General features: G+C 37.3%; 1 protein-coding gene across 17 annotated transcripts in view; it reads left to right on the forward strand.

Annotated features, from left to right (window-relative positions):
* The window catches only part of DST (dystonin), a 301419-nt gene that overhangs the window by 268570 nt on the left and 6505 nt on the right, over positions 1–26344 (forward strand). For 10 of the 17 annotated variants that reach the window (XM_050316395.1, XM_050316379.1, XM_050316384.1 and 7 more), the window contains 18 exons: positions 1350–1520; positions 2467–2622; positions 2844–3050; positions 4722–4841; positions 7931–8100; positions 8468–8627; positions 9655–9849; positions 11054–11182; positions 14547–14690; positions 15431–15619; positions 16376–16505; positions 17301–17464; positions 17791–17953; positions 19437–19591; positions 19757–19831; positions 20690–20707; positions 23751–23868; positions 26185–26253. In XM_050316395.1, coding sequence (XP_050172352.1) covers positions 1350–1520; positions 2467–2622; positions 2844–3050; positions 4722–4841; positions 7931–8100; positions 8468–8627; positions 9655–9849; positions 11054–11182; positions 14547–14690; positions 15431–15619; positions 16376–16505; positions 17301–17464; positions 17791–17953; positions 19437–19591; positions 19757–19831; positions 20690–20707; positions 23751–23868; positions 26185–26253 — 2533 coding nt within the window. The remainder of the gene's footprint in view (positions 1–1349; positions 1521–2466; positions 2623–2843; positions 3051–4721; positions 4842–7930; positions 8101–8467; positions 8628–9654; positions 9850–11053; positions 11183–14546; positions 14691–15430; positions 15620–16375; positions 16506–17300; positions 17465–17790; positions 17954–19436; positions 19592–19756; positions 19832–20689; positions 20708–23750; positions 23869–26184; positions 26254–26344) is intronic. The other 7 variants (XM_050316382.1, XM_050316385.1, XM_050316392.1 and 4 more) reach the window with 3 other exon arrangements.

Raw genomic sequence — 26344 nt, forward strand, 5'->3', positions numbered from 1 at the left:
AGTTGAGGTTGGGCTGCATTTCCAGCTAAGGCAACTCCAGGAAAACAAAAGATACGAAGAGACATTACAGGACACCAGCAGGAAAGGGGCTTAAAAAGAGGCCTTTTTATCTGTCCCAGTGCTGCTCTCCCTTTCTTAAAACAATCATTGTTCTCAGTTTCTTCCTTAAAATAACTTTAATTGCTCCTGCCCTTTGAAGAGTGTGACTGTGACTGTACTGCAGAACTAACCACTGTAATGGGCTGTTGTCCCACGCTGAGGCCCAGCCCCTGTGTTTGGAACCACACCTGCCTTGCCTTGTCTCATCTGTGCTGTGCTTCTTGCATTTATTTCTGAGGGGCTCTTGTGGTGCAGAGTAAGATGCTCTGGGGAGTTATGGAAATCAGAAATATTCTAGGGACGTTGGCATTGTAGGAGGAAGCAGACTAGGTGACACCACTTTTCACACTCCTCAGAAAGAAAGCAAAGAAGCTTTCTGTCCTGTCAAAATCTTAAACTCATGATTAAACCTGCTTCCTGCTTTGCCCTCTTATTTGATTAGGTACAAGACCTGTGTACATTATCTCTTAACCAAAAGAAAGTGTTTGGTTTGGGCTTTTCTCCTGGGAATCAGAGGAAAAAGTTATTTTCCTCTTATTTGCAAACCTTTTATTCCTCATCTCCTGGAAGATATTCCTCATTTGGGAGTCTGCAGAAATGTCGTTTGTACATTTTGGTTTGTCTGTTACAAATATTCGAATGTGCCCATTTGAGTCAGAGGGATGCATGGGAGGTCCCAGACTCTTGCCAGAGTCTAACTTTTAACATAGTTAGAAAAGCATCATTAGTTAAATAGTGAACAGGTAAAAGATGTGTTACCATTATTATTCCAGCTTGGTTTGTATGTCTGAAATGTCTTCAGTGCTCATGCCTAACAAGTGAAGGAAGATACAGACAAAACAGACAGTGTACAATAGAATAGCCCTCCCAAGTTGTCCCACCCACCTTTGAAGGTGTATTTTGGAGATCTGGGCTTTCAGCACGCTGTGTAGTGCTGACACTTCTTGTGTTTTGGCTACAGATGACTTTAAACCAACCAAATTGCAGCAACTCTTATGTAATAAGTGCGTAGTACTTTCTTTGCCAAGCTTTGGATCTCACAGAAGACATTGACAGACAATACAAGTTCTCATTTCCTGAAGAACTGGGCCCTTTCTTTGCTCATTTGGGGTTTTATGAATTACATATGTTTCCTTTATTAGTCTTAATCATACCCACTAAATGTTGAGGGAGGAATAAATGTTATACTGTCATTTATAAAGAGTATTGAATTTCTACCTTACTTGTTTTTTGGTGCTTTCTTTATTTAGGAACTTTGTGCTGCCTTTGAAGCCAAAGAAGAGACATATAAATGTCTAATGCAGAAAGGCCAGCAGATGCTTGCAAGATGCCCAGAGTCTGCTGAAACAAACGTTGAGCAGGACATAAATAACTTAAAAGAAAAATGGGAATCTGTGCAAACAAAGCTCAGTGAAAGAAAAGTATGTGTTTTTACATAAAAATAGAAGTGTAAATCATGTATTTAAGGGTGTTAATGATCAGTGCTTTTATGCATGCATACTTGCTTGATCTTTTAGATTTAAAACCAATTGTAGAGACAAGCAGAATGTTTAGAAAGTACTGAGAAAAATGAATTTCAAGAAGTTAATTAGCCATACTTGGAGGGGGGAGGATGGGTGGGAATGGCACAAGTTTTGTTCCATAGAAATACATTAACTGATACTGTTAATGCTCTTTTAGTAGGACTAGGGCTTTTATGGGGTTTTATTGCAATAATCTAACCACAAGAGACTCAATGATTGTTCATCTTCTTCTCAGTACAGAATTTCTGCATTAATTTTCCTAGTTTTTATCCATTTTTTCTTACAATTCCCAAACTCTCGACCTTTTGCCACTTACTTTAAGTGACTACCTTCTGTTCCAACAGAACAATAGCATGATTTCACTGATATGCAACACACATATGACTACACCAAAATGACAACTGAGCTTTATTAAAAAGAAGGGGTCTAGGAAAACTTATTCTTTTTTTAGTGCAAGTTTGATTACCTCCTTGAGGCTCTTTCAAGTGCACTGCCACCTTAGATTTCTGAGATTCTACTGGTTTTGTATTGAAATTGATAAATCTATATGTCCCATTAGGATTAAGTAGTAGAAGATATGTTCTAATGTGGAAAAATTTATCTTGATACTAGGTGCTGTATTTTCTATTCATCTATCATAGATAATTTTGTTGTTAATCTTCTACCCATCTCCTTGAATATGCTCAAGTGCTGTTATTTTAAAACTCAGAAACTCTAAGTCAGAAAAGTGTTTTAAAATGCTCAACTAAAATGGTTTACTGCAAAGTGTTGAACTAAAATGGCTTCCTTGGCCGAAGCCCCTGCGCAGTATCAACTGCTATTAAAGTATGACCTATCTTTACAGACCAAACTGGAAGAAGCTCTCAGTTTAGCAATGGAGTTCCACAACTCACTTCAAGATTTCATCAACTGGCTTACTCAGGCTGAGCAAACTCTAACTGCAGCTTCTCGGCCAAGTCTTATCTTGGACACTGTCTTATTTCAAATTGATGAACACAAGGTATGTAAAGAAACAGATGTGTAATGTTTTTCTCCCACTCTGTGGAGATACTGTAACAATGTCCAAATGAACCCTATAATGCTGGCACTTGGAGAAACATTTCATTTGTTCTAAAATTGCATTTTATAGTCTTTCTCACTGTATCATTTTTTATCAGACTGGGTTTTTTCAGTGTTTACCCAGCAACACAGTATTCAGTAATCTTCTCCCTTTTTCCCAAGGTTTTTGCCACAGAAGTGAACTCTCATCGAGATCAAATCATAGAACTGGACAAAACTGGAACACATTTGAAATATTTCAGCCAGAAACAAGATGTTGTCCTTATTAAGAATCTGCTTATTAGTGTACAGAGCCGATGGGAAAAAGTAGTTCAACGTTTAGTTGAAAGGGGAAGAGCTTTGGATGATGCAAGGAAAAGAGCCAAGCAGGTAATGGGACAACAGCTGTTTTACAGCTCTTTGAACTTAGCTGTAATTGCATCCAGATTCTTGACAAATATGGTGCTTTAAAGCACTTACAAAGCAAGCCTGGGTTTAGTGTAACAGACAGTGTTGAGTTAGTGGAGCAATTTCTGTGATTCCATCATAGAGCACTTCATTTGGGAGGTGAAAGCGTCATTTTCAACCCGAGCAGTGACTTCTGTCTGCAGTACAGGACAGTCTGAAAGAAGAAAGTAACAGCATGGATTCCAGATGTGTATTAGTGCCATCTGTCCTCAGAAAGAAGTTTCACAATCAAACCCATGTATTTTAAAGAATATGATGACCCATTCTCACTAATCTGTGGGAATATTCTTTAGTATTTTCATCTTGGATCTATGTTGTGCCCTGATTAATAGTCATCACTTATCACTCAGTCTCTTATGTTAGTTACTAGACCAATATCTTCTGTGTAGTAACATATCTCCATTTATTTCCTTATAAACCTGGAGAGGTTGTTTTTTTTACACAATTTTCTTCACTGGGAAGCATTCACGTTTTTTTCCTTAGATACATGCTTCCCTCACCAAGAAAGATGAATGATGAGATGCAAAATGCGTGAGAGAAATGTAATCTGTTTGAATGGCAATAGGAAGTTCTAGCTTCTTTTTATTCAAGTGAATGTGATCATTCAAGATTTGGTGATGTTCACAGCCAAACCACATTCGCATGTTCAGCGCTACCACTACTCAGCTCATAGAGCAAGAAGTTCTGTGAGCAATAAATTAGCCCATATGCCAATCACGTTACTTATTTTCCAGCCGTTTCTCACGTGCATTCACGCACACAGCAGTTCTGCAATGAGATGGATTTAATCTCAATATCCATTTACAAAACTGAATACAGCGTTATTAAGATGACAACTGTCTGTGTAGAGTGTTGAAGCAGTACTGAAGGCTACCGGTGTCAAGGCCTAATCAGCAGCCCTGAACAACAGGGTCCAGGGCCCTTGAGAGGTTTCTGAATTAGTTTCTTGCGCTTTCATGTGTAGGCAGCTCAGGCAAGAAGAATTTTCAAAAGACAGAGAAATGACCAGCTTAAAAAATCAAAACCCAAAGGGATGCCACTTTGTGAAAGCTCGTTGAATCTTTAGCTTTTCCCTGCTTCCTTCCCCGAAGTGCTCTTTTTGTCAGAACAGGAAGGAAGATCAAAAATCTGTTCCTTGCCCGTTAAGATAGCATTTGATATAATGAGAGCATTCAGGGGCGTTGCAGGGAAAATCTTGGGCAGTCATCCAGACGGAAGTTTTCCCCAGTGATTTACCGCTATCGTACTATATAAGCAATAGCTAATCCCCATTCTTTCTGTATTTACTATCCATTACTAAAAATGTAGAAATCTAAATGACCAACACATCAACAGATGTTACCAATATGTCTCTGACAGTTGCATACTACGTGTGCACATCCTGTACATTAAAGGTTGCTAATTCACTTAGGAGAAGGGAGGCTAAATACAGTGGGCATGTGGTTGAACCACTTCTGTTTAAGAGAGCTGGGAGAAAAAACACGTCAAATCTTGTCAAAGTCTACTACCAATATTGGTTGGAGTTTAATGTTTTTGAACTGTTCTATGAACCAGTGAATTTCAAAATCCATGCAAATCTCACTTTTTTTTAAGTTCCATGAAGCCTGGCACAAACTTATGGAATGGCTGGAAGAGTCGGAGAAATCTCTGGACTCAGATCTTGAAATTGCAAATGACCCTGATAAAATAAAAATGCAGCTCGCACAGCATAAGGTGAGTCATGAAATGCAGTGCCAAATCAAATGTAGGTAAGTCTATCAGCCTTGTGCTGATCAATCAGCAAAGAAAGTAGGTTTGTGGCCTCACTGCAATGGAGTGTTTATTCACATCAAATTAAATGGTGTTTTAAGAGGGGCTGAGCGGAAAAAAACCAGCTTTTCACAGTACCTGATATGTGGATGAATGGTTAACAATGAAGAGGAAAGACAATAATGCAGGACCATGGAAACCTTGAAAAGCAAATTTATACCATTTCAGAATAGGAATCTCTGAAGGGGCTTTCTTTCAGTATTTAAACCAAAAATTTACCATCCACTTATTTGTATTGAGATTTTCCTTTTAATACTGCAGGATGAATTCAAAACTGTAAAATAATCTTGTATTTTGATTGGCAGTTGCTTTTTATGTCAAGTGGAAATGATAATGAAATCCTCTAGAAAGTACAGTAACACCATTAATAGCACAAGTGGTTTCTCTTCATGGAATTCCAATTATGAAACTAGCTTTTCACAAACCCAGCTGTTGTAGGTGAAAATGCGAAAATCTCCCTCATTCACCTGGCTTTTCAAACATGTAATGATAATGTAAAAGCTCGATAATTTTGGCAGACTCAGAGCAAAAGGAAAGGCTGAAGTATCCTTTACTTCATTTTTACTTCTCTAAAATGTCTAGAATAATATATTTTTGAGGAGCAAGTGGGTGAGTGGTAGAATCCTCAGAGATGTGATTGTGTCTTAAGATTTCTCATGGAGAAGTTTCATCAGAGTATTGACAGACTGTTGATTTTTCTACATTTTGGCACATATTTACTTTTTATGTCAGTTTTATTGTTCTCTATTTACTCCTATGTTTTCATTCTGCACAATATCCCCAAGAGTTTACCTAACTAAGTTTTTATTTTTGCTGTAGCTTCTGGTGATTGCTTTTACCTCCAACAAGTTTTGTCATGTGTATTAATGACTTGTTACTGCATCAGTCTGCAGGAAGGCTGACTGTTGGTTAAGCAAAAGTCATTTACCTGTGTTTGGTGTTAAAACTTTTATATAAAACCTACATTGACATTCTGTTATGCTGACTCTGCGATTTCAGTTTGTTTGGGGATTGCTGCTGTTGCCAGAATTTGAAGTTGGTGATGGGAACTGGCAAGGGGGAATCTTGCTGTTGGGACAGTCTTTCTTGTCTCCTCTGACTCCTAATCTTCTAATCCTTTCTCTCCTCTCTTTTCATTATATATTCGTATATATATATTGACCTCACAAGTATGGTCGACACTTTGTCACTTTGCTTTGAGGTCCTTTCAGGACTATCTTCTGCCTGTATTCTTCTCCCCTCTTCTGAAATTATAAACTTGATATTTACCTTATACCTACAGGTTTTATGAACCCAAGCTCCCTCACATGGATTGGCAGACTCATCCTTTCTGTCACTGATACAGCTTCTTTCATATAAAATGCCTGCAGAGCGTTTCTGCTTGAGTTGCTTGAATCTCATTAAGGAATGGGATGAAATGTGGTACAGGGACATAAGGATTGAAACTAGTGATCTGGAGGAAAAAGATCAGTGTGTGTGATGGAGGGAGTTCTGTGAACTTTGTGACTTCAAACTTCTAACACCACCCCCTCAAGAAATCAACTCAATTGTTTTTTAATGAGTTGTCAAACCTCCCAGCACTGCAATGTCCTTCCTTGTATTTTGAGTCTTTTCCTTCCACTCCCACATATACCCCGTGCCTGTCTTTGTCTTTTGTGTCCAGCCTTGAAGGTTTCCTTGCTCCATTTAGTTAAGGATTTTGCTGTCCGAATTGAATGTGTGCTGTAAGCAGTAATTTGGACTCGCTTTTTGCCAGCTGTTACTGCCAAAAAAAAGTCCCTGAAAAAGAAAAGCCAAGATAATGTTTTCTCTCTCACTCATATCTAGTGTGTTGCCAGGGACTTTTGGGGGTTATTCATGGTCTGTTTATCAGAATTGTTTTTTCATTTTTAGGAGGCAGGAATGGAAAAAACAATGTTAGGTCACCCAATCTATTCCTGTGCTAATGCTGAGTGTTCTTTACAGTAAATTTATATGAACCTGGCTAATTTTATCTGTATGTGCCCATCTTCCTTAGAAGGAAGATAGCTAGATGAGCATAATCTCAGTAATTAACTTACTTGCCTGCTCCTGGCAGCTGAAACTAAAATCTACTTTCAGTTACACCTCTGTGAAATCAAATAAAAGTAGGTATGATGTAGTCTCTCAAGGAAAGAACTGACTGCAACCCTGTTGTCTTTTGGAAGTGTTCCTTTATTTAATTACTTACTCTGTCAGTTGGTTAATTCCTCTGTGGTATCAGATGAACTGTGTTTCTGTGTCTTCCTCTGTGCCTATGGAAAGCTTCCAAAGGGTCTGTGCAGAAGGACCTGTCAGAGCTGGCACACAGATGCAACTGCTGAGTCACTGTCATTGTTCCAAGTCCCTGGGCACAGAAACCTGCTGGTGATCTTGATTTCTAGCACAAACTGAGTTAAGGGGCTGGCACCTGACTTCTTGTGCCTGGATCTACACTTTTGGCGTACAGTTGTTCCCAATGATAGTATTTGTCAAGAGAGTTAAAGGCTTGTGGTTGGAGGTTTCCCAGCTTGCCCATGTTGAGCTAAATCAGAATAACCTTTGTAGCTCTTGGAGAGCTCTACAAGTGTCTTGAAATCTTAGTTCGTAAGAATGCAGTGTGAAGAATGCTCAGTTAATGGCTCCCAAAGTAGCAGTTTTTCACATTCTTCTACCAGGCACCCCTTGCTGAAATTTGGGAATGTTATGGTAGGACAGGAATCATTGCCCTCACCAAAGGAGGGATTTTGCAGAAGTTACTCCAGTAGGCATAGAGCTACATTCCCAAAGAAGGACAAAAAACAGGGGTCTACCAGTGTCAAGCCCCACATAATTTCAGGTGCACTGTGGCACTAGCACAGAAATTTTGCAGTAAGTTTAAAATATTCTTGTAGCAACATTTACAATGAACATTGCAAATAGTACGTCAGAGATTAATTAACAATGGCCTGTAAGCAGTTAATGATATATGGGGTTTTTTTCTTCCATACGTGTAGGAGTTCCAGAAATCTCTTGGTGCCAAACATTCTGTGTATGATACCACAAATAGAACTGGACGTTCCTTGAAAGAGAAAACCACCTTGGCTGATGACAATTTGAAACTTGACGATATGCTGAGTGAACTAAGGGATAAGTGGGATACAATTTGTGGAAAGTCAGTGGAAAGGTAAATGAAAACTTATTAATTATTAATCAAATAAGAGAAATGCTTAGGAAAATGCTTTTGGCTTCTGTTTTGGGTTTTTTGATGAAAAAAACAACAGCTGAAAGCGTTGTAAAGCATTGAAGCAGACTGCCCAGGGAAGTGGCTGAGCCACCATCCCTCAAGTATTCAAAAGACGTGTGGATGTGGCCCTTTGGGGTCATGGTTTACGGTGAACGTAGTGGTGCTGGGTTAATGGTTGTACTCAACCTTACTGGTCTTGTCTAACTGTCATAGTTCTACGATTCTGTTATTTTATTCTGAAAATGTTTTCTTAAAGTGTATAAATTATTATTTTGTGTGTGCGTTCTGGGTTTTTTTCGTCTCCCAGACAAAATAAACTGGAGGAAGCCCTGTTATTTTCGGGACAGTTTACTGATGCTCTGCAAGCTCTCATTGACTGGTTATACAAAATTGAGCCTCAACTAGCAGAAGATCAGCCAGTACACGGAGACATTGATTTAGTGATGAACCTGATTGACAATCACAAGGTAATTCCCAAAACACTTTTTTAATTACTATACTGCTCTTAAGTGTAACATTTTAATGCTGTCTTTATTTCTGACTATTCTGTAATTTTTGGAAATATGGAATAGTTTTGTAACACAAACATGTAATCAACAATAGAAAATGCTATAAATCATATATGAAAGAGGACAACTCTTAGTGACTCATTGACACCAGTTAGCATTGAGATAGTCCATTTAATGGTGCTATCCTGTGTATTTATGAATGTCATGTCATAAATCACAAGTATGCATTCATAAATGTGTGTCTATGGGCAAGAGATGGCAAAAATTGTTTTACTGGAGAACTCCAGGGCAGACAGTTCTTTTTCTAGTCCATCTGTTAACCAAATTTCCAGTGCACTTACCATGACTGCTGCAGCCTTTCAGACCTGTGTGGCTGCTGTATATTTATGGAGAAAAGTAGTCGCAACGCTTAAGTTATGCACAGATTTCAAGTAGACCATGACCCAGGAAGCCTGCATTGGAAAGCTGCAGTATTTTGTTACTGAAGTGGTTTAGGAGATGAGAGCAAGTAGGAGATGTTGGACTTTGCAATAGAAGTAACTTCAACAGTCATTTCTTCTGACATACTGAACTGCAAAACTGGGATTCAAAGGCAAAGATGACACATAGGTAGAGCTCTGGAGCCTGGAAAGGTCATGAGGTCAAGGTCCCTCTATTCATCCACCACTGACTTTCAGTATCTCCTCCCCACTGAGGAGAAGATTTCGTCCCTCCTGAAAAGAATACGTTTGGAAACATGAGTTGCCTATAAAAATTAGGCTGCAATATGCTGCAATTGCTTCTGAAATCCCATTGTGTATCACAAGTTGTAGTCAGTGGCATGGTATACTGTAATTGCCATATTTTCTTTCAAGAGCTTCCTTTATGTAACTGGAGCTTGTTCCATCTACTAATGTGAACATTTCATTGGATTTCTTCTCATAATCAGCACACATAAGTGTGCCTTAATGAGTTAAACATTTCAAATATACTTGGTGGTGCCTAGGTTTTCCAGAAGGAGCTGGGAAAAAGAACGAGCAGTGTCCAGGCTCTGAAGCGCTCTGCGAGGGAGCTGATAGAAGGCAGTCGTGATGACTCTTCCTGGGTCAAAGTCCAAATGCAGGAGCTAAGCACTCGCTGGGAGACAGTTTGTGCCCTGTCAGTATCCAAACAAACACGACTGGAACAGGCTCTTCGGCAGGTAAGGAATACTACTGTCACTACATGTACTCTGTGAGAACTAGTGAAAATATCTTGCAGTCTGGTTGCTGAAAATTTAATTTCATTTTCACTTAATGTCATTCACTTTCATTTCATTTGAAAATACTGATTTCTTGCTCATGCATTGCTTACCTTGTCTCTGTCCCTTTACCACAGCACATAAATAGTACCTCTTAGCATTTATTATTACCGTTATTATTAGTCTCTACCATAAATGCAAAACAAATGTTTCAAAGACCTTACCATCTAAGGAAATCGCTGAAGTTGCAGTCAAGCGTGAAGGATGGTGAGGGCTATGCCTCATTCACAAGAAGCTGGAGATTGCAATCGTACTTATGCTTTCTGTGCCTTATTGGAAAGAAGTAATTTCTGTATTGAAAACTCGTTTAGGTTGGCACCATTGCAATGCATGGTGAAGCATGTTGCAGAAAAGATAGTTGTGCTGAGTGCACTCATGAGTTAGAACAGTCTATGTATGTCAATACTATCTGGTACCAATCCCAAACAAATAGATCTATCTGTATTGTTTCCAAACCTGAGATAATATGGATGTACAGCTCTCTGAAGATATACTAGCTTGGGGTGATGCTAGGATGGGGCTCCTCCAATAGCAGTGTATCCACTGTGTACAAAATTCCTGCTCTGCTTTTCCCAGGGTTTGTCCAGCTCTCCAGTCTGTCAGCAGACACAATCCTAAGCTACCTCAAACTTCAATTGTGTCTGAATATGGCTGTGCCCAATGGTGAATCTTTCTTGTTTTCTCCAGACATAAAAGGGTCACTCTCCCACAGGCTGTCAATTCATTTTGCTTAACTGCTGATTTAGGCTGTGCAGAAAATACAGTTCTCATCTTTCCAGCTGGTCCCTGAAAGCAAAGCACCTCCCGTGTAATTTGTCAGTGTAAAGGCATGACATTCACGACTGAGCTGCAAATACACTATAAATCAGATGGCTAAAAGCATGAACAGGCTTTTAGGCTTCCTATAATTTTTTGAGAAGCATGAGCTATTTTTACAGTTATGAAAATGTAGTACTGTATATCATTGACTTTTTAATGGAAAGATAATGTGCCAGTATTGCTGTGTGATTAATGATTCTAAATGTAGGCTCAGTCTCCTTGTGTAAGCTGCAGCATGTCTGTCAGATCCCCTCATGAGTGACCATGACTTTTTGTATTTTAACAGGCAGAAGAATTCCACTCTGTTGTTCATGTCCTTTTGGAGTGGCTGGCAGAGGCAGAGCAGGCTCTTCGTTTCCATGGCATCCTTCCAGACGATGAAGAGGCCTTGCGTACACTGATAGAGCAGCACAGGGTAAGCAAGAAAATGCAGAGGATCCTCTTCATTCTAATTGGTCTGATAGAGGGTAAAATAAAGGAAAGGAGGCAGTCTGTCCCATGTAGTTATATCCATCATCCAGTGTTGGTTTTTGAAACTCTTTCTATAAAAGAAAAGCTAGAAATTTAATGTAGTTGATAGTTTGATGTCCGTACTGGTTTTGGGCTCTTGAGTCATCTTGGCTTACTGAGGAAATAATGGGCCTTTAGAAAGTTGCTGTAAACATTTAGAGACAGATTCAAACCCCTCTGTGAAGTATATGATGCCTGCAATTACAACACAGATGGCTACAGTAGCAAAAGTATATTTGTCATCTTAGCACCATTGATCAAAATGGCCTATACTTTTCTTTCAAGGTCATTTGTAAATGTCAGCAGAATGATGTTATTGTCCATTAACCTTTTGTCATGGTGAAACAGCGTGCTGTCATACTTCATATGCATTAGGTACCGAAATACTGCAGTGGCGTAGGTACTGCAGATAGTGGATTATGGACCATCTAACTTTGCAGTAATGAAATGAGAAAATGCCTAATTAAAGAGCATAGAGGTCATATTTTCACTCTCCAAACAGGAGGCTACAAACATGCACATTTAAACCCATGCAAAACTTGTTGTAAGTGCAGTAGTAACAGTTCCAGGAGTGTAGTGCGCACAGTGTTACAGAACAAATTATAAGGCATGAATTTGTTCATCATTGCTCTGAAGAAAGGTAGAGCAAAATGGAGAGTGGAAAAGCATCCTGTTTGAATTGAGTTTGGTAATATTATTATGCAGAGGAGTGCATGCAAGATACAACTATTTAACAGTTCCTAACTAACGAGTTTTCAATGTACTTAGTATACAATGTTTTGAAAAACTTGTCAGTTTTAATTTAGGCTCCTGGAAACTGGGTACTATTCATTAGCTGTGGAATGTATGTATATATGCATCAAATGTATGACTAATGTTAGCAGTAGCAACCTAATCTCTCTGATGCACTGAAATTTGTCTTTAGCTGCCTTTCTTCGACATGTGTTCTTCACCAGTTTCCTTTTAATTGATTTTTTGATCTTCTGAATAGAGAGAAAAGAATGGAGTGAAATCTTAGGTCCACTGAAATAATTAGGAAAAAAAAAATTTAATTTCTTCTTCTGCACTGTAGCTGGATTAACAAAATATTTCTGTACTAAAGTTTAGAATTGTGCTGCCAAAGCTGAAGAATAACTTGGAACTTCAAAGCAAAGCAAAGTTTGTCTCTGAGAAACCCTGTCCAGCTGGGAAGGATGATTGCTAGCACAACACAACCAGCCTCGGTGTTAGATGTGGCCATACTGTACTAAAATCTTTTTAGTAGGCTTTGTAAGAAGTTCTTCCAAACACATATCTTCTTAAAGTCTAAATAATAGAAATAGAGAAATTGTTAAACTAAGAAAGATTATGGTACTACTGCTTTACCACTCACTCAGTCTTCCTGGAATAAGTGATTTCTCCTTTTAAGCTTATAACATTAGCTCTCAAGAAGAAAAAAACCAGAAAATGAGGGAAGAAGGAATATGTATTCCTTTTAAAAACCATTATGTATTATAATGCTGCAATATTATTATAAAAATGCATGATTGAAATTATTTACATAAATATGAAATATATATTCCTTTTGTCACTGGGATTCTTGTAAAATAGTTTTGCTGCATTTGTATTCAGCTGTGTGTTGAAAGGTTTCTTCTGGACAATATTTTATTCAAATGGTCCGTCTTTGCCTTTTTCTGATTTTATTTTCTTGAATAATGCACATGATTTAGTGAATTCTGCTATCTCAGGCAGAGATTTCTGTCCCTCGTCCTGCTCTCTGGGGGCTGAGATCTATAGTGGGTTAATACACTGCATTGCTGAATGAGAAGCATCCCATCTCCTCTCTTGTAAATGTGTCTGTGTCACTGGATTGCCACAGAGCTCAACACATTTAAGTGAGTTCTTACTGAGTTCATCCCTTACTGAGGGAAAGCTTAATACACTGTATGTAATGCATCATAGATTTAATTTTTGAGATATTCTAGTATAGCTGGGCAGGGGAAACAATGTTGTTGCTCATTCTCCTCCTGGCCTTGGCTTATTTTGGTATTCTCATTACAACCCACTTCAAGTTTTCCAAAACTATGTTGAACTGAATATTTTAAGGACTCACATATTTTTATGAGAGAAGGTTTGCTGTTAGGATTGGATCTTAAACTCTGACAATAATTTAAGCTTAAATCAAAATCAATTAACAATGAATCTCTTTAAATATGGAGCCTACCTCTGCCAGACTTCTAGAACAAAGTAGAAGAGATTGTCTTTTACACTTTTATTTCACAATAACTTCATAGTTCCTTTGTAAAGGCACAGGATAATGTCATGATGACTTGTTGACTATTTTTACAATGTTTTGGTGATTTTGAATTTTCTAGGATCTGACTTGGCTCAAAAAAATTCAACTAGGCACTGAGAGATGTTGGCATTTCCAGTTAAGGGTTCTCATGAAGACACACAGACTTACACATAACATTTAGGCAGAATAGTAAAACCACTGTAGTAATAATAATTAACTGAAAAAAAAGAAAAAAAAAGAAAAAATAGAAAGCAATGCAAGGTATAGAAAGGATGGGAAAGTCCTCCTTCAGGTTTTTTTTCTGTTGCTTCCCCCCTGCGCCCAGTTGTAGTCCTGCCATCATAGGAATAACAATGGCTACGAGCTTGGATGCCTAAAACTGTAAACATCCTTTTGCTTTTACGAGATTTTTCCCACATGGCAGCGCCTCTGAAAACAGATGGTTAATTAGCTGTCTCTGTTCTTGCTGTGTCTCTCCCCCTCAGCTGCTGAGTTTTCACATTTGTGTTAGTTTAGTATGGCTGCTCCTGAACTCCTCTGTCATCTTGTCTGAGCATGTAATTATAGTTGGACATTTCCAGCCTCTGCTAGGAGGTTGATAGTTTATTATGAAGAATTACTGTAACTGACAAACCAAGTCATTGAAATGTTGCCAGTCGTGATTCTAACCACCATATAATTCGTTTACAGCACTTCTAAATGCTGTGATTTTCCTTTGTTTTTTCAATAAGGGTACACGTCTTTCAAGTATTTACAGAGTGGTAGGCTTTTAAGGAGTGGCAAGCTGAGATAAAGGTTTTAGACCTGTGTTTAGTACTTTATGTGGAATAGGTTTTTTAAACATTTTAAGCTTTTCTCATGCAAATTAAACTTGCCTTTTGCAAGTTGAATGTTTTTAAATAATCAAGAGGCTCTTCAACCATCCAGATAATGCACTCAGATTTCTCTTGCAAATTTATTCAGCACCTAATTGAAATTATTACCTCTGGTTTAGGAATTTATGAAGAAATTGGAAGAGAAAAAGGCAGAACTGAATAAAGCAACAGGTATGGGAGAAGCTATTCTGGCTATCTGCCACCCAGACTCCATCACCACCATTAAGCACTGGATAACAATCATCAGAGCCAGGTTTGAAGAGGTCAGTATTTGTCAAACCATCTTCATTGCAGCAGTCCATCTTTGATTAGAATATAGCTGACAACTAATATGGTAGCTACACTGGGAGGAAAAGATCCAGCTGTTGAGAACTAAACATTTAAAATACCTATGGGGATGGATGTTAATACTATGCTTCCCTAGGCTTTATTTCAAAACTTTCAGGGCTTTAAGAACTAAAGCAGATGGCCAAGCTTCCTTGTTTGTATGTATTAAAGGAAATACTGTCTGACACTTCCCAAGTGAGGAAAGCCAACAGTTTCTAGTTGTAAACTTAAAAGTTACAAAGGAAAAAAAATACAGGGCAAATGTGAAGGATTTTCTCATTGCATCAAAGAGGATTTCTTTCCAACATATTCTTAATCTAGAGATTTTCAAATTATTGCAGTGGCTACAGGTAGGTTGCAGAGTTTGTACCACTGTAAAGGTGGTATTTTCTGTTTTATATTAAGTTTAAAGAAAAACAAAATACTGGTGTTAGTGAAGTATGGCTTCAAGAGTGTCCACAGGACACTCTATGGATGCCATAGTGCTTGTTAAAATTCTTAATATGTTGCCTGAAAGTGCTAGTTACCGTGTTTAGCAGCACCTAATCCTGAATATCAGGCCTAATATCAGTAGGCCTAAGAGGTAGCTCTGGGTTTATAGTCAGTGGAGCAATTTTAAATATGTTGTGAAGAATTTCAGATATGCACGTACTCACACATTGGTTCCTTTATCCAGGTTGTAGCATGGGCTAAACAACATCAACAGAGGCTGGCAGGAGCCCTGGCTGGACTTATTGCTAACCAGGAATTGTTGGAAGCCTTACTGTCCTGGTTGCAGTGGGCAGAGACTACACTAACTGAAAAAGATAAAGAGGTTATTCCCCAGGAGATTGAGGAAGTTAAAGCGCTTATAGCTGAACATCAGGTAAGGAATGCTAAGTGTCACAGGGTGCTCACATCTCAGCTAGGATTCTTAATCAGATGTGAATCTCCTTAGCTATTTTTTCTCGTAATTGAATTCCTTTTCAGATACTTGGTCATGTGTTTTGTATGTGTACGATGTGCTTATAGTTTATTCAATACAGAGATAAAAGAACAACCAATCAAAAATTTAGTGTCACATTGTTCTAAAAGCAAACCTACAATTCCCCAGAGGAAGAAGGATAATAATAAGAATAGAGAAAAACCCACATGAAATATATTATAGTGCTGCCACTTTAGAACTAGTGTTGCAATGTGTGGCTCCACAGATTGGGTTTCAAAAACTTGTTGATGAAGTACCAGAGGGAGCTGCTGGTGCAGTGAATGCTTACAGACTTAACCCAGCTTATGCACCAGAGCTGTCTCGCTCACTTCTATGAACTGCAGTCTGAACAGCAAGTACTCAGAGGCAAAATTCTGTTGTATAGCACCTCGCCATATACATTTAATAGAGGAGTTTGACAGGTTCGTTTTTGGATTTAGGCTTCCTTTACCAACCAGGCTGTAGGTTTTAAAAGCTTTTACTGCCTCTTTTTCTTATCTACAAAACCTTTAACTGTGTCTATTTTGTGAGTTTGGCATTATAAGTGTCTTTCTGTGCCTTTCTTTGTAACTTTGTTGTTTTGCTTTTTTATATGTTTTTCATTCCTGTGGTTACTTTTGTGTATTGTTAATTAATATCACCTCTATCTGATTGTAGACATTCATGGAGGAAATGACCAGAAAACAACCTGATGTGGATAAAGTTACAAAGACCCATAAAAGAAAAGCACTTGAACCCAGTCCAGTACAATCTCATATTCCTGTCCTTGATAAGGGGAGAGCAGGCAGTAAGTAATGATGTATTTTGGGGTGGGTGACACATACCGTTTCTTTATCTATAAAATTTACAGATTGCTAATAATCTAATAGGTTTGATTAGCTTATAACGAAACAGGGTGAAATTCTCTTGGCTGATTTTTCTAATTATCTCTTATTTTTCATTGTGAGGAAATTTCTCATGGAAGACATGTATTTTTAAATTTTGTTCTAATCTTCACCAATAGCTATTTTCAAAGCGTGCAGCCTTTCATGTGCTATTAAACTTCCAAGAGCAAGTCCCTGTTGAGTTTTTGCAAACCTACTGTTGTCTGAAAGTGCAAGCAACTTCACATAAAGATTTAGTGCCAAAGTTGTGCTGTCTCTGTCTATAGAATTATGTAACCCAATAAGAAGTGTATTTAGTGAAGTTGAATGGAAAGTGAATCAAGTGAGGAAATTGCTTTTTGTATTTTTAGGTATACTTACCCACTGTATTTTATACTTACTCATACAGGGAACCTGCTTCTAAAATCAGGTTGTTTACTTTGCAGCTCTTAGATTTAATTTAACCCATGTAGTGGAGCCAGTATGAACTGCTTCTGACTAGGCAAAAGCAACTCTAACTACTGTTTGGTCATTCCCCAAAAATGGTAAAAAAGAAAAAAAATAAAGGAAAAAATCCCATTGTATGGAATCATATCAGGGTATGATCTCCTTATTTGGGACAGGAAGGAGTAATTTTAGAAGGGACAATTACACTTCATGTGAATGTTTGGTTTTGTTTGAACTGTGTGAGACTTATGCATTTTATAATGTTTTAACAGGGAAGCGTTCCCCAACACCAGGCATTTATCCATCAGCAGCCCAGGCACAAATTGAAACCAAGAATCCACGGGTAAACCTTTTAGTCAGCAAATGGCAGCAGGTTTGGCTTCTGGCCTTGGAAAGGAGAAGAAAACTTAATGATGCTTTGGACAGACTTGAAGAGGTCAGAAAAGGACTGTACAGAATATACATATATTTTGCATAATATTCCTTACCCTGGGTTAAATTGTCAATGCTGTAAACAACTTCCATATTTGTTGTATTATATTGTATGACACAGCTGACTGAAAACACTGTGATACATGTGCTGTAGTGTGCTTTAAAGGCTGTCATCCTCATTTTAAATGAGGAGAGTTAAGAGATTTAAAATGTTTATGTAGGTCCTCAAAGAACTAGTTATTCAACAAAACGCAGATGGTTTCTATCTCATTGATGTTCTAGACTGATGGATTTGAGCTGAAAAAAAAATTCTTTCTGTTTTTTATTAAGCTGAGAGAGTTTGCCAACTTTGATTTTGATATTTGGAGGAAAAAATACATGCGATGGATGAACCATAAGAAGTCTCGTGTGATGGACTTCTTTAGGAGGATTGATAAAGATCAGGATGGAAAGATTACAAGACAGGAATTTATCGATGGAATTCTTTCTTCAAGTAAGTTTTAAAATTAATATTATGTTGAACTTGGAACAAACATCTCATGAAGTCTTATTGTCTATATCGTGTACATTAAGATGTTTATTGTGTTAAAAGGTCACAGATTTCCCTTTTGAATTTATTAATTCTTATTACTTTATAATTACTTTACTTGAAAATATTTCTAGATTCTAGAAACTCTAGTTCTTTTACATTGTGAATGAGGTTACAAATGTCAGATTTATATTATTGTCTAGCTAGTAGTTTGCTGCTTTACTGGACTTGGATTGTTATTCCTACAGTACACTAGCTGCTTCAACAATTACTTTTCATTGATTAATAGTAAAATGTACCATAGTAGTAAAATGAATCTACAGATGGTTTTCAAAATCAGTTCATATGATCATATGATCTTTATCAAAGATCTTACATGGGATAATTTTAATTATAGAATGAAACCATGTAATTTTTGAAACCAGTGTTTCCATAAACCATGACAATATTCATATGCCTATAAAATGAGGGTCAAAATGCCAAGCAATCAAACTAGGAAGGGACTTTCCTAGCTTTCCCGATGGGTTGGTATGCATTAGTTATGCACAGCTGGTGGTAACGTAAGTCTTCCACATCATGTCTGTATGTGATCATGTTTCCTTTTAGCAACAGACTCATAACAGATAAGGGCCTACTTCTTAAAATAATCCTTTATCTTCATATCATGGACACTTTTGCTTTGAACAGTGAACATTGGGAATTGGGCTGCTTTTAGCATCTCACAGTTACTGAGTAGGAGAATACTGTAGTCTATATATTTCCCCCAACTTTAGGAAATGCAATTACATGGACATTGCTGTTTTTCATGAAGTGACTGAAACTCATGGAAAAAAAACCCGAATCACCGAGAGGTTAAATAGCTTACCCATTTAACTCAGTTGGTATCGATTTGTTATGACTGCTAAACCCTTGTGATATAATCCCTGTTCATCACCTTGAAATTTCCTTTGACCATTCCATTGAGAATCTCTGTGGGTTAATATTCTGCTGCAGTGAACTTCATCTAAAGAAGGATTTCGTGAAACATCATGCATGCATCTGCATTGGGAAGGCCTTGCATTCCAGATTTAATTAGCAGTGAAATGCCTGCTTGACCTGCCCTCACTAATAATTTGTCTTGTTAATTTGTGGTATTATATGCACTTTGAAGGTCAAAATGTTAAAAAAACCCCAGACATATATCTTAGAGTTTAATCTGTGCCTTCACTTCTGTGTCTGTCTTCAAGCCACAGTATGATACTCATTTTAATCCAATACCTGGGTAACACTGGAGATCCAGATTGGGGTTTTTTTTGAAAGATTCCTTCACTGTTTTGAATATCCTTGGTTTTTTTGATAGACATTATCTGTCACCGAATAACCTTTTAATATTTGTAATAATGCCTTTCATTGTAATGGGTTTGAAAAGCCAAAAAATTTAGCTTTTGTTGTTATCTTTGTCTTGCAGAGTTCCCAACAAGCCGACTTGAGATGAGTGCTGTTGCAGACATTTTTGATAGAGATGGTGATGGATATATTGACTATTATGAATTTGTAGCAGCTCTTCATCCAAATAAGGATGCATACAAGCCTCTCACAGACGCTGACAAAATTGAAGATGAGGTACATTCTCTGCTTTGTTAGGTTCCATTCTGTTCTGCTGGGGTCACATTCTTTAATAATTCATTTTACTTTCACTCCTATATAATTTGAAGTTTACTAGGTACACAAGTCTTTAGAAATGTGGTATTTACAGTAAAGTAATTATCCCGTTGTGGTTTTTTGCAGGTTACAAGGCAGGTAGCGAAATGTAAATGTGCAAAACGGTTTCAAGTGGAACAGATTGGGGATAATAAGTACAGGGTAAGTCTTTTAAGGACCTCTGTTCTTTCAGCTTTCTTCATATGACATGGTTTATGCAAGGAATTACGCTATATTGATTTATAGGAATCTTCTGTGGCAATTATGTTTCCTTTAAGATTGTCTACATTTTATAGTTTTTTTCTTATCAGAACACATATACTAAAAATATGGAAAAATACTGCTGCTTGTATTTATTTTTGCTGAAACTACTGAAGCTGTTTTTAATAATAAGGAATTTTTAAAAGCTAACTGCATGCATACATACACACATAAATACATACAAACACTGCCTCCTTAGAAGCCAGTCTTTTTGCCTGGATACCCAAAGTGTTCAAACTGCAGCTGATTTTCTATTAATTAATTGAAAACAGTGACTGTTGTTTTCTTGTGGTATTGTGTTGTACTTCAAAAATATTTTACCAAAGTGTCTTCAATCACTTTTACCCTCTCTTGTCATTTTATTTGAACACACATACTTCTGAAGTTTAGACAAAGTGCTAGATATCTGCAGAACAACTTCAGTAATGAAAAATAAATATCACATGGAGGAAAACGATCTGCTATCCCTGGATCCAGTAACCAGAACAATTTCAAATGGAATATGTGATATTCAGCTAAGAGAGATTAATAGATACGTTTAAATTATTTTAAAAGACCACAGAAACAGCAATGGGAAGAAAACAGAGGCCTTGAATATTTTCCATATTCAATCTCTGGATGGCTAGCTACCTGCTCGTCCCTCAAGTAGATACTTTATTTAGAGTGTCTAATGTGTTAGTTTGCATGTGTTTCTAGAGTCATGTAGAGAATTTCCTGTAAACTAATCGTGTCTTTCTTCCATTTTTCATTTCTTATCAGTTCTTCCTGGGAAATCAGGTATAAACCAGTGGAATGTGTTATGAAGTTTTTTTTTTCCTTTTTTTCCCCCTTTTTTTTTCTTTTTTTTTTGTTTTCTAACACATAGTGATTTAAGCTTGCAATGGTCAGTCTACTTGCCATCCTTTCATCTTCAGCTAATTCATTGCTGGTCAGCTGTGGTATTTATTTAAATGCTATGGAGCATTCCTTGTCTCAGGATCCCTCCTCTATAATCCCTCACCTGCTTTCTTTGGCAATTTTTCTCATTAAGGAGATTACTTTTAAAGGAACCAGATAATGGTCAGCAGCAATTCCCATAGCAAAAAATCTTGAGCATTTAAACTGTAATTATAGAGATTATTATTATCTAATCAGTTTTCAGTTTTATAGTGGAATCCTTCAAAATTCTGTAATGTCTTTTTTGGGCTATTAGATTAAAGGCTAATTGTGGTAAACAGATCCCAGAGTCATATCACTTATTTATTGCAAATTACATAAATACTTTCATCTTTGGGGAAAAAAAAAAAAAGGTAGAATCAAGCAGACTGGTTAAGAACCTGGCTGATTTGTGGTATTTTATGTAGTAAATACCTGAAATACCTGTAGTAAATACTGAATCATTAACTATGTATTTTGGAAATAGGCAAAATAAACTTGCTGTTCCAGTTTAGACTACTCCCTCTCCCAAAGTGTTTTCAAAGAGCAATGGCAAGTCTATGGTGTACTGGAGCTGTGTTTAAGAATACTCTGTGTCAGCTGGGTCATTGGTGAGTCATACCGAAGCAGTACAGGGAGGAAATGCTAACCATTGCTTACTTATTCTTGTGGTACATACTGATACCCAGCCTCCAAAAGTGCTAAATCATATTTGCCTGGTAAGAATGGAAATACCTTATGCAAACTAGATACCATTAGTGTCTTATGCTTTTAAAAAGGCAATAATATGTGTAATCCATTCTGGATATGTTAGTGTTAACAGCATTAGCCATTTTAAATCTAAAGATTTTGAAAATGTGGGTGCACTCTTATTTACTTGCAAAGGCTGTTGAAGTATAGAAGAAAGCACAGAGCGGTGGATAATCTCACCTCATGCCTCAAGCAGTATATCTAAACAATAATTGAAATTTTTTTCACATATAGAACAAGTCTCTTTTTTAAAAGACTGTTTGAAATTATGTTAATCCTCTTAACTGCCATCTGTACTCTCAGATGTGGGAAACACACAGCATTTCTTGAGAGTATCTCTTACTGGTGCAGAACAGTACCATAGTAAAAAGCACCTACAGGAAGTTAGCTGAGGTCTCTCTAGTGACAGTGATGTTATATGGCTATTGTCAAGAACAGGACTTTTTGTAGCTTAAACTCCCTTATGCTTTTAGCTCTGATTATTTGAAATAATGTTAAATATGTTTAAAGAAAGTTGGTATCCAGGCTATTTTAAGAAGGAAATTAACCGAGTTACCATTAGAAGAAATGCCTTGTGTTACTTTCCAGGAGCCCTACTGTCTGAATTAACCACAGCTAGGTGGGAAGTTTCCAAAGGACATTGTATTTGACCCTTGATATAGTTACCTGATGGGGTCTAACTTAAAAATTAAGCTGGTATGGGAAGAAAAATGAGGAAAAGAAAAAAGGTACTATCTTCAGAATCTAGAGAAAATTCTCACTAGGAACAAGCCAATAAAAGTAAACAGCATCAATTCGGATGCCATTTTTTAAAAACTTTGATCTCTATATATAAAATGGTTGGTTGTTTGGCACATATTGAATGCATTATTAAAAAGCCTTTGCAAATTATGATCACATGAATGTTCTTACTTATCACAAATACAATTTATTATTGAGTTAAGCAGCAAGCTTTGCTTTTGTTTGGTTCCTAAAAGTAATAGTCCTTTAAATTTATTCTCTCTCCTTGGCTTAAGTAGTACCAAACAACTAAAGTCATCTAACAAGTAGGGAGCACATTTGTGTGGTTTGCATTTAAATCATTTCAGTCCCCTCACTGGAGCAAGTAGGTACAGTTGAATTATGGCCAACCTTCTCCAAGGGTCAGAGATTGTTCTAAACAGGTACATTCAACTCCTGTTGGTTTTAGTGAGTGCTCTGCATGATTGTGTGAGAGTACACTGCACTTAAGCTGATGATCTGGTATCAAAATATTTTAGTAGCATTGGCTAAAAAGTACTGAATTCTGGTTAGTTTTCTTGAGATTGTGAGGTCAACATTTTGGTCATGTTTTCTTTGATCCGATTTTGAATGGAGATGCTGTGTACAGGTTTTGTTACACAGGTTTCAAGAGCAAAACATACATTAGGCCTGGCCATCAGCCCAAAGGAAGAATGGACTCATACAAGAACTTAGTATGAAACAGGTTACTGTGCATCTCTGAATTGTGAGGAAGCTTGATATGTAGTCAGAGGAGCGACAAACAGTTTATAACAAAGGACAATAATGATAGCTATCAATCACTCATTGCTTCTTTAATGTTCCTTTCCTCACATGCACCTTACTCTAGGTGAGCAGTGTCAGTGCTATGTCTGAAAATATTCCTACAAATGAATCAATTCATAGAACTGTGCAACACTCATAACACACTGAATTTCCAGCCCTCACACTGATTGTTTAAAGTGATACTGCCTTCCCTTCAGCTGACATCATTAAAAATCAAGACTGTTGCAGAAGAGAGTATGCTTAAGATCTTATCAGTGAAATAATTCAAATAGATCTTCGTCAATTTGCACAAAAACAGACTGTAACCAATTAAATAATGTATTACTAATTTTGCTTCCTTTATGACCTCAGACATTTGAGAATCAAGCATAAAATTAAACCTGAGATTCTTTCTTAACATCCTACCATCTTCTTTGGATTAGTGCAGTGCCATCTGATTTGAAATCTTAACAGCTTTAATAATCTGCATAAATAAATTGATTTTTTTTAGCATTTACTAATAATTAAATATCAAAATAAACTTTTTTGAGTGTCTGATTTTTAACCTATCAGTGCTGAACTTCATCTGAATGACTGAGAACCTCAGACTATTGTTTGATTCTTATTGCAGTTTGGTGACTCTCAACAACTGCGCCTGGTTCGTATCCTAAGAAGTACAGTCATGGTTCGTGTTGGAGGTGGCTGGATGGCACTCGATGAGTTCTTAGTGAAAAATGATCCTTGCCGGGGTACGTAACACAACTGTTAAAATGGACATGCTGATTATTATTTGAATGCAGTCACCATTCATTGTCTCAAGATGGAGATTGACTTGTATAAAATGCCAGTTCTTGTAAACATCATCTCACTAAATGTCACATTTTTGTAAACTTTAAATCCCATGGTTGAGATCCTCTTTGGTTGCACTGATGTATGTCTGGAATAACTGTGGTGTCTTCTGCACAGTTCCTTCAGTGTTAGAGTGGTCTAATTAAGAATTGAACTTAGCCCAGATAGAGTTTATGGCATGTAAGCTGCTTGTATGACTTGGCAGAAGTGAGACACAGAAATTTACAATAAAACCGTCTTAGCAAGAGAGAAGTTTTGAGGCAATAAATCAAAATAAGGCAATTTAATTGATGAGTAACACCACCACCACCACCATAAGAAACTTCTCTGGCCAATAGCTGCGCCTAGTCTTTCAGTCTCTACCTTTGTAACCCTTTCTTTTCATTGGCATCCTCCCCATAACCACTTTGCAGAGCCCTGAGCCTTATACAAAGCAAGTGGAAAATGTTCTGGTCTGGAGGACACTGTGCTCCAGAGAAGCAGGGAGCGCTCTATCACTGTGCACTCCAGAGCATTGTATCAGATGCATCATATTCTCAGTACACAGCAATGGAAAGCTCAGTTCTGTAGTGGGAAATTAGGCTCTGTCTGGCATTGTTCTTGGAGGAACAGTTGGAGATAGGAAAGAATCCATTTGTGAAGGAAGTGGAAGAGACACAAGTCAAATAGCAGCCAGAGTATGAAGAAAGTAATGTTCACTATTTTCAGAGTGACCTGGTGTTCTGTAGCTAGGTAATACCATCCTGTTAACTAGCAGTTTTAAATTTACTGCATTTTTACTTCTTAGGAGTTCCGTAGAATGTAATAATAATTAGCATTGTAATAGTGTGAGAACAGCACAGAAGGGTTCAGGAACGGCAAATAAGCTAGTGAGGACAGTGACGTAGCTGTTCTGTAGACCTTTCTCCAGTATCATCCATCTTATATAGCTTCTACTTTGGAAAAAGGTTTCTTTTACAGACCTTGAGAGAGTGGAGAGCTTGTATTTGTAGTAGTTGTCACGCTAAGTCAAGGATGTTAAATCCAAAAAGAAGCTACCATAAAACCCCTATTAAATGCAAAACGAACAGAACCCTTGTAAGGACTGGCAGTGTGCCACTAAGGCCTACAAACCTTTGTCTACAGGCTTAAAAGGTACCCACAAAATTTCTTATCATATTGAAACCCGTAACATCATAGTATCATGAAAGTACTGTCATAACTTTACAGTGCCATATCTGACTTTGTTAGAAGGGTTTAAAATAGTCCTTTTGCTTTCCAATTTATTGCATATATTTTTTATTAAATGTAAGAATGATATTACATTTATTGGTGTTACCACAAGTCTACCTGAAATTTAGCACCTGATTTTGCACTATGGAAAAGTCATTTATGCCTGCAGAGCCATCCTTACGTTATAACTTTCTATTCTTATTCCTCAAAAGTGCAGGGTAGTAAAAAATTAAATGGGCCTCAAAAGATCTGACTTCACTGAAGGTTTAACTTGGTTAGTTCTGTTGTATCCCAAACATTTTTCTCAGGCCTATTGACAGGTAGACTGTTGCAATTTGGTTTGACACTGAGAGATACAATACTTAATAACTGTCTAATTTATTTATTGGAATTCCTTAGTACTATCCTCAGTATTGTCTATAGTACTTTGTTCCTTTTTCTTGGAAATATGTGAGCAGATGTCAGCATAGTGGGTCTAAAGAAACACCAAGCTCTATAAAATCGTCCAGATGCTGGATGTCGTACATTGGTACCTAATCCTAGTCTGGTTGAAGTCAGTGATGCAGATTAGTCATGAATGTCAGTGGTACAGGTTCACACTTTTCCTTGACCTCTTCACCTAGCAAATCTTAATTTCCACCAAGTGCTCCACATGTATTCAGATAAATCACATTTTAAAGAACTGTTGTCATAAGCAGCTTTAAAAGTATTGCACCTATTTATATAAAATCACTTTAGCTTATATTATTTCTTTATGTCAGCAGATAAATACTGTTGTTACACCAGTATATTTGGGACTGTAGCTGTTTGTCCAAGCACTATTTCCTTTTGGCATAGGAAACCTTTGAGAACTCGCCTCAGAGTACTTAGAGACAGCTTTTGCTCAAGTCCTGTCTTTTAGCCTGGTGCTCCAAGTCTCTTGCGTATGCAGCTGCTGTACTTGATTTCTTCTCCTGCTAACGATTTTCTTTAATGTGACCCATGTCCTGTGTCATTTTTTCTAGTTCATCATCACGGGAGTAAAATGTTACGTTCGGAATCAAACTCTTCAATTACCACTCAGCCTACTATAGGTTGGCAAACCCCTCTCTTTGTCTCCTTCTCCTCTTCTTCTCTCCCTTCATTTCCTTCCCATCTTTTTAAGAGATATATATAAATACATAT

This window comes from Myiozetetes cayanensis, unplaced genomic scaffold (genome assembly GCF_022539395.1).
Source record: "Myiozetetes cayanensis isolate MyiCay16 unplaced genomic scaffold, myiCay2020 scf2-11, whole genome shotgun sequence".
NCBI classification, from domain to species: Eukaryota; Metazoa; Chordata; class Aves; order Passeriformes; family Tyrannidae; genus Myiozetetes; species Myiozetetes cayanensis.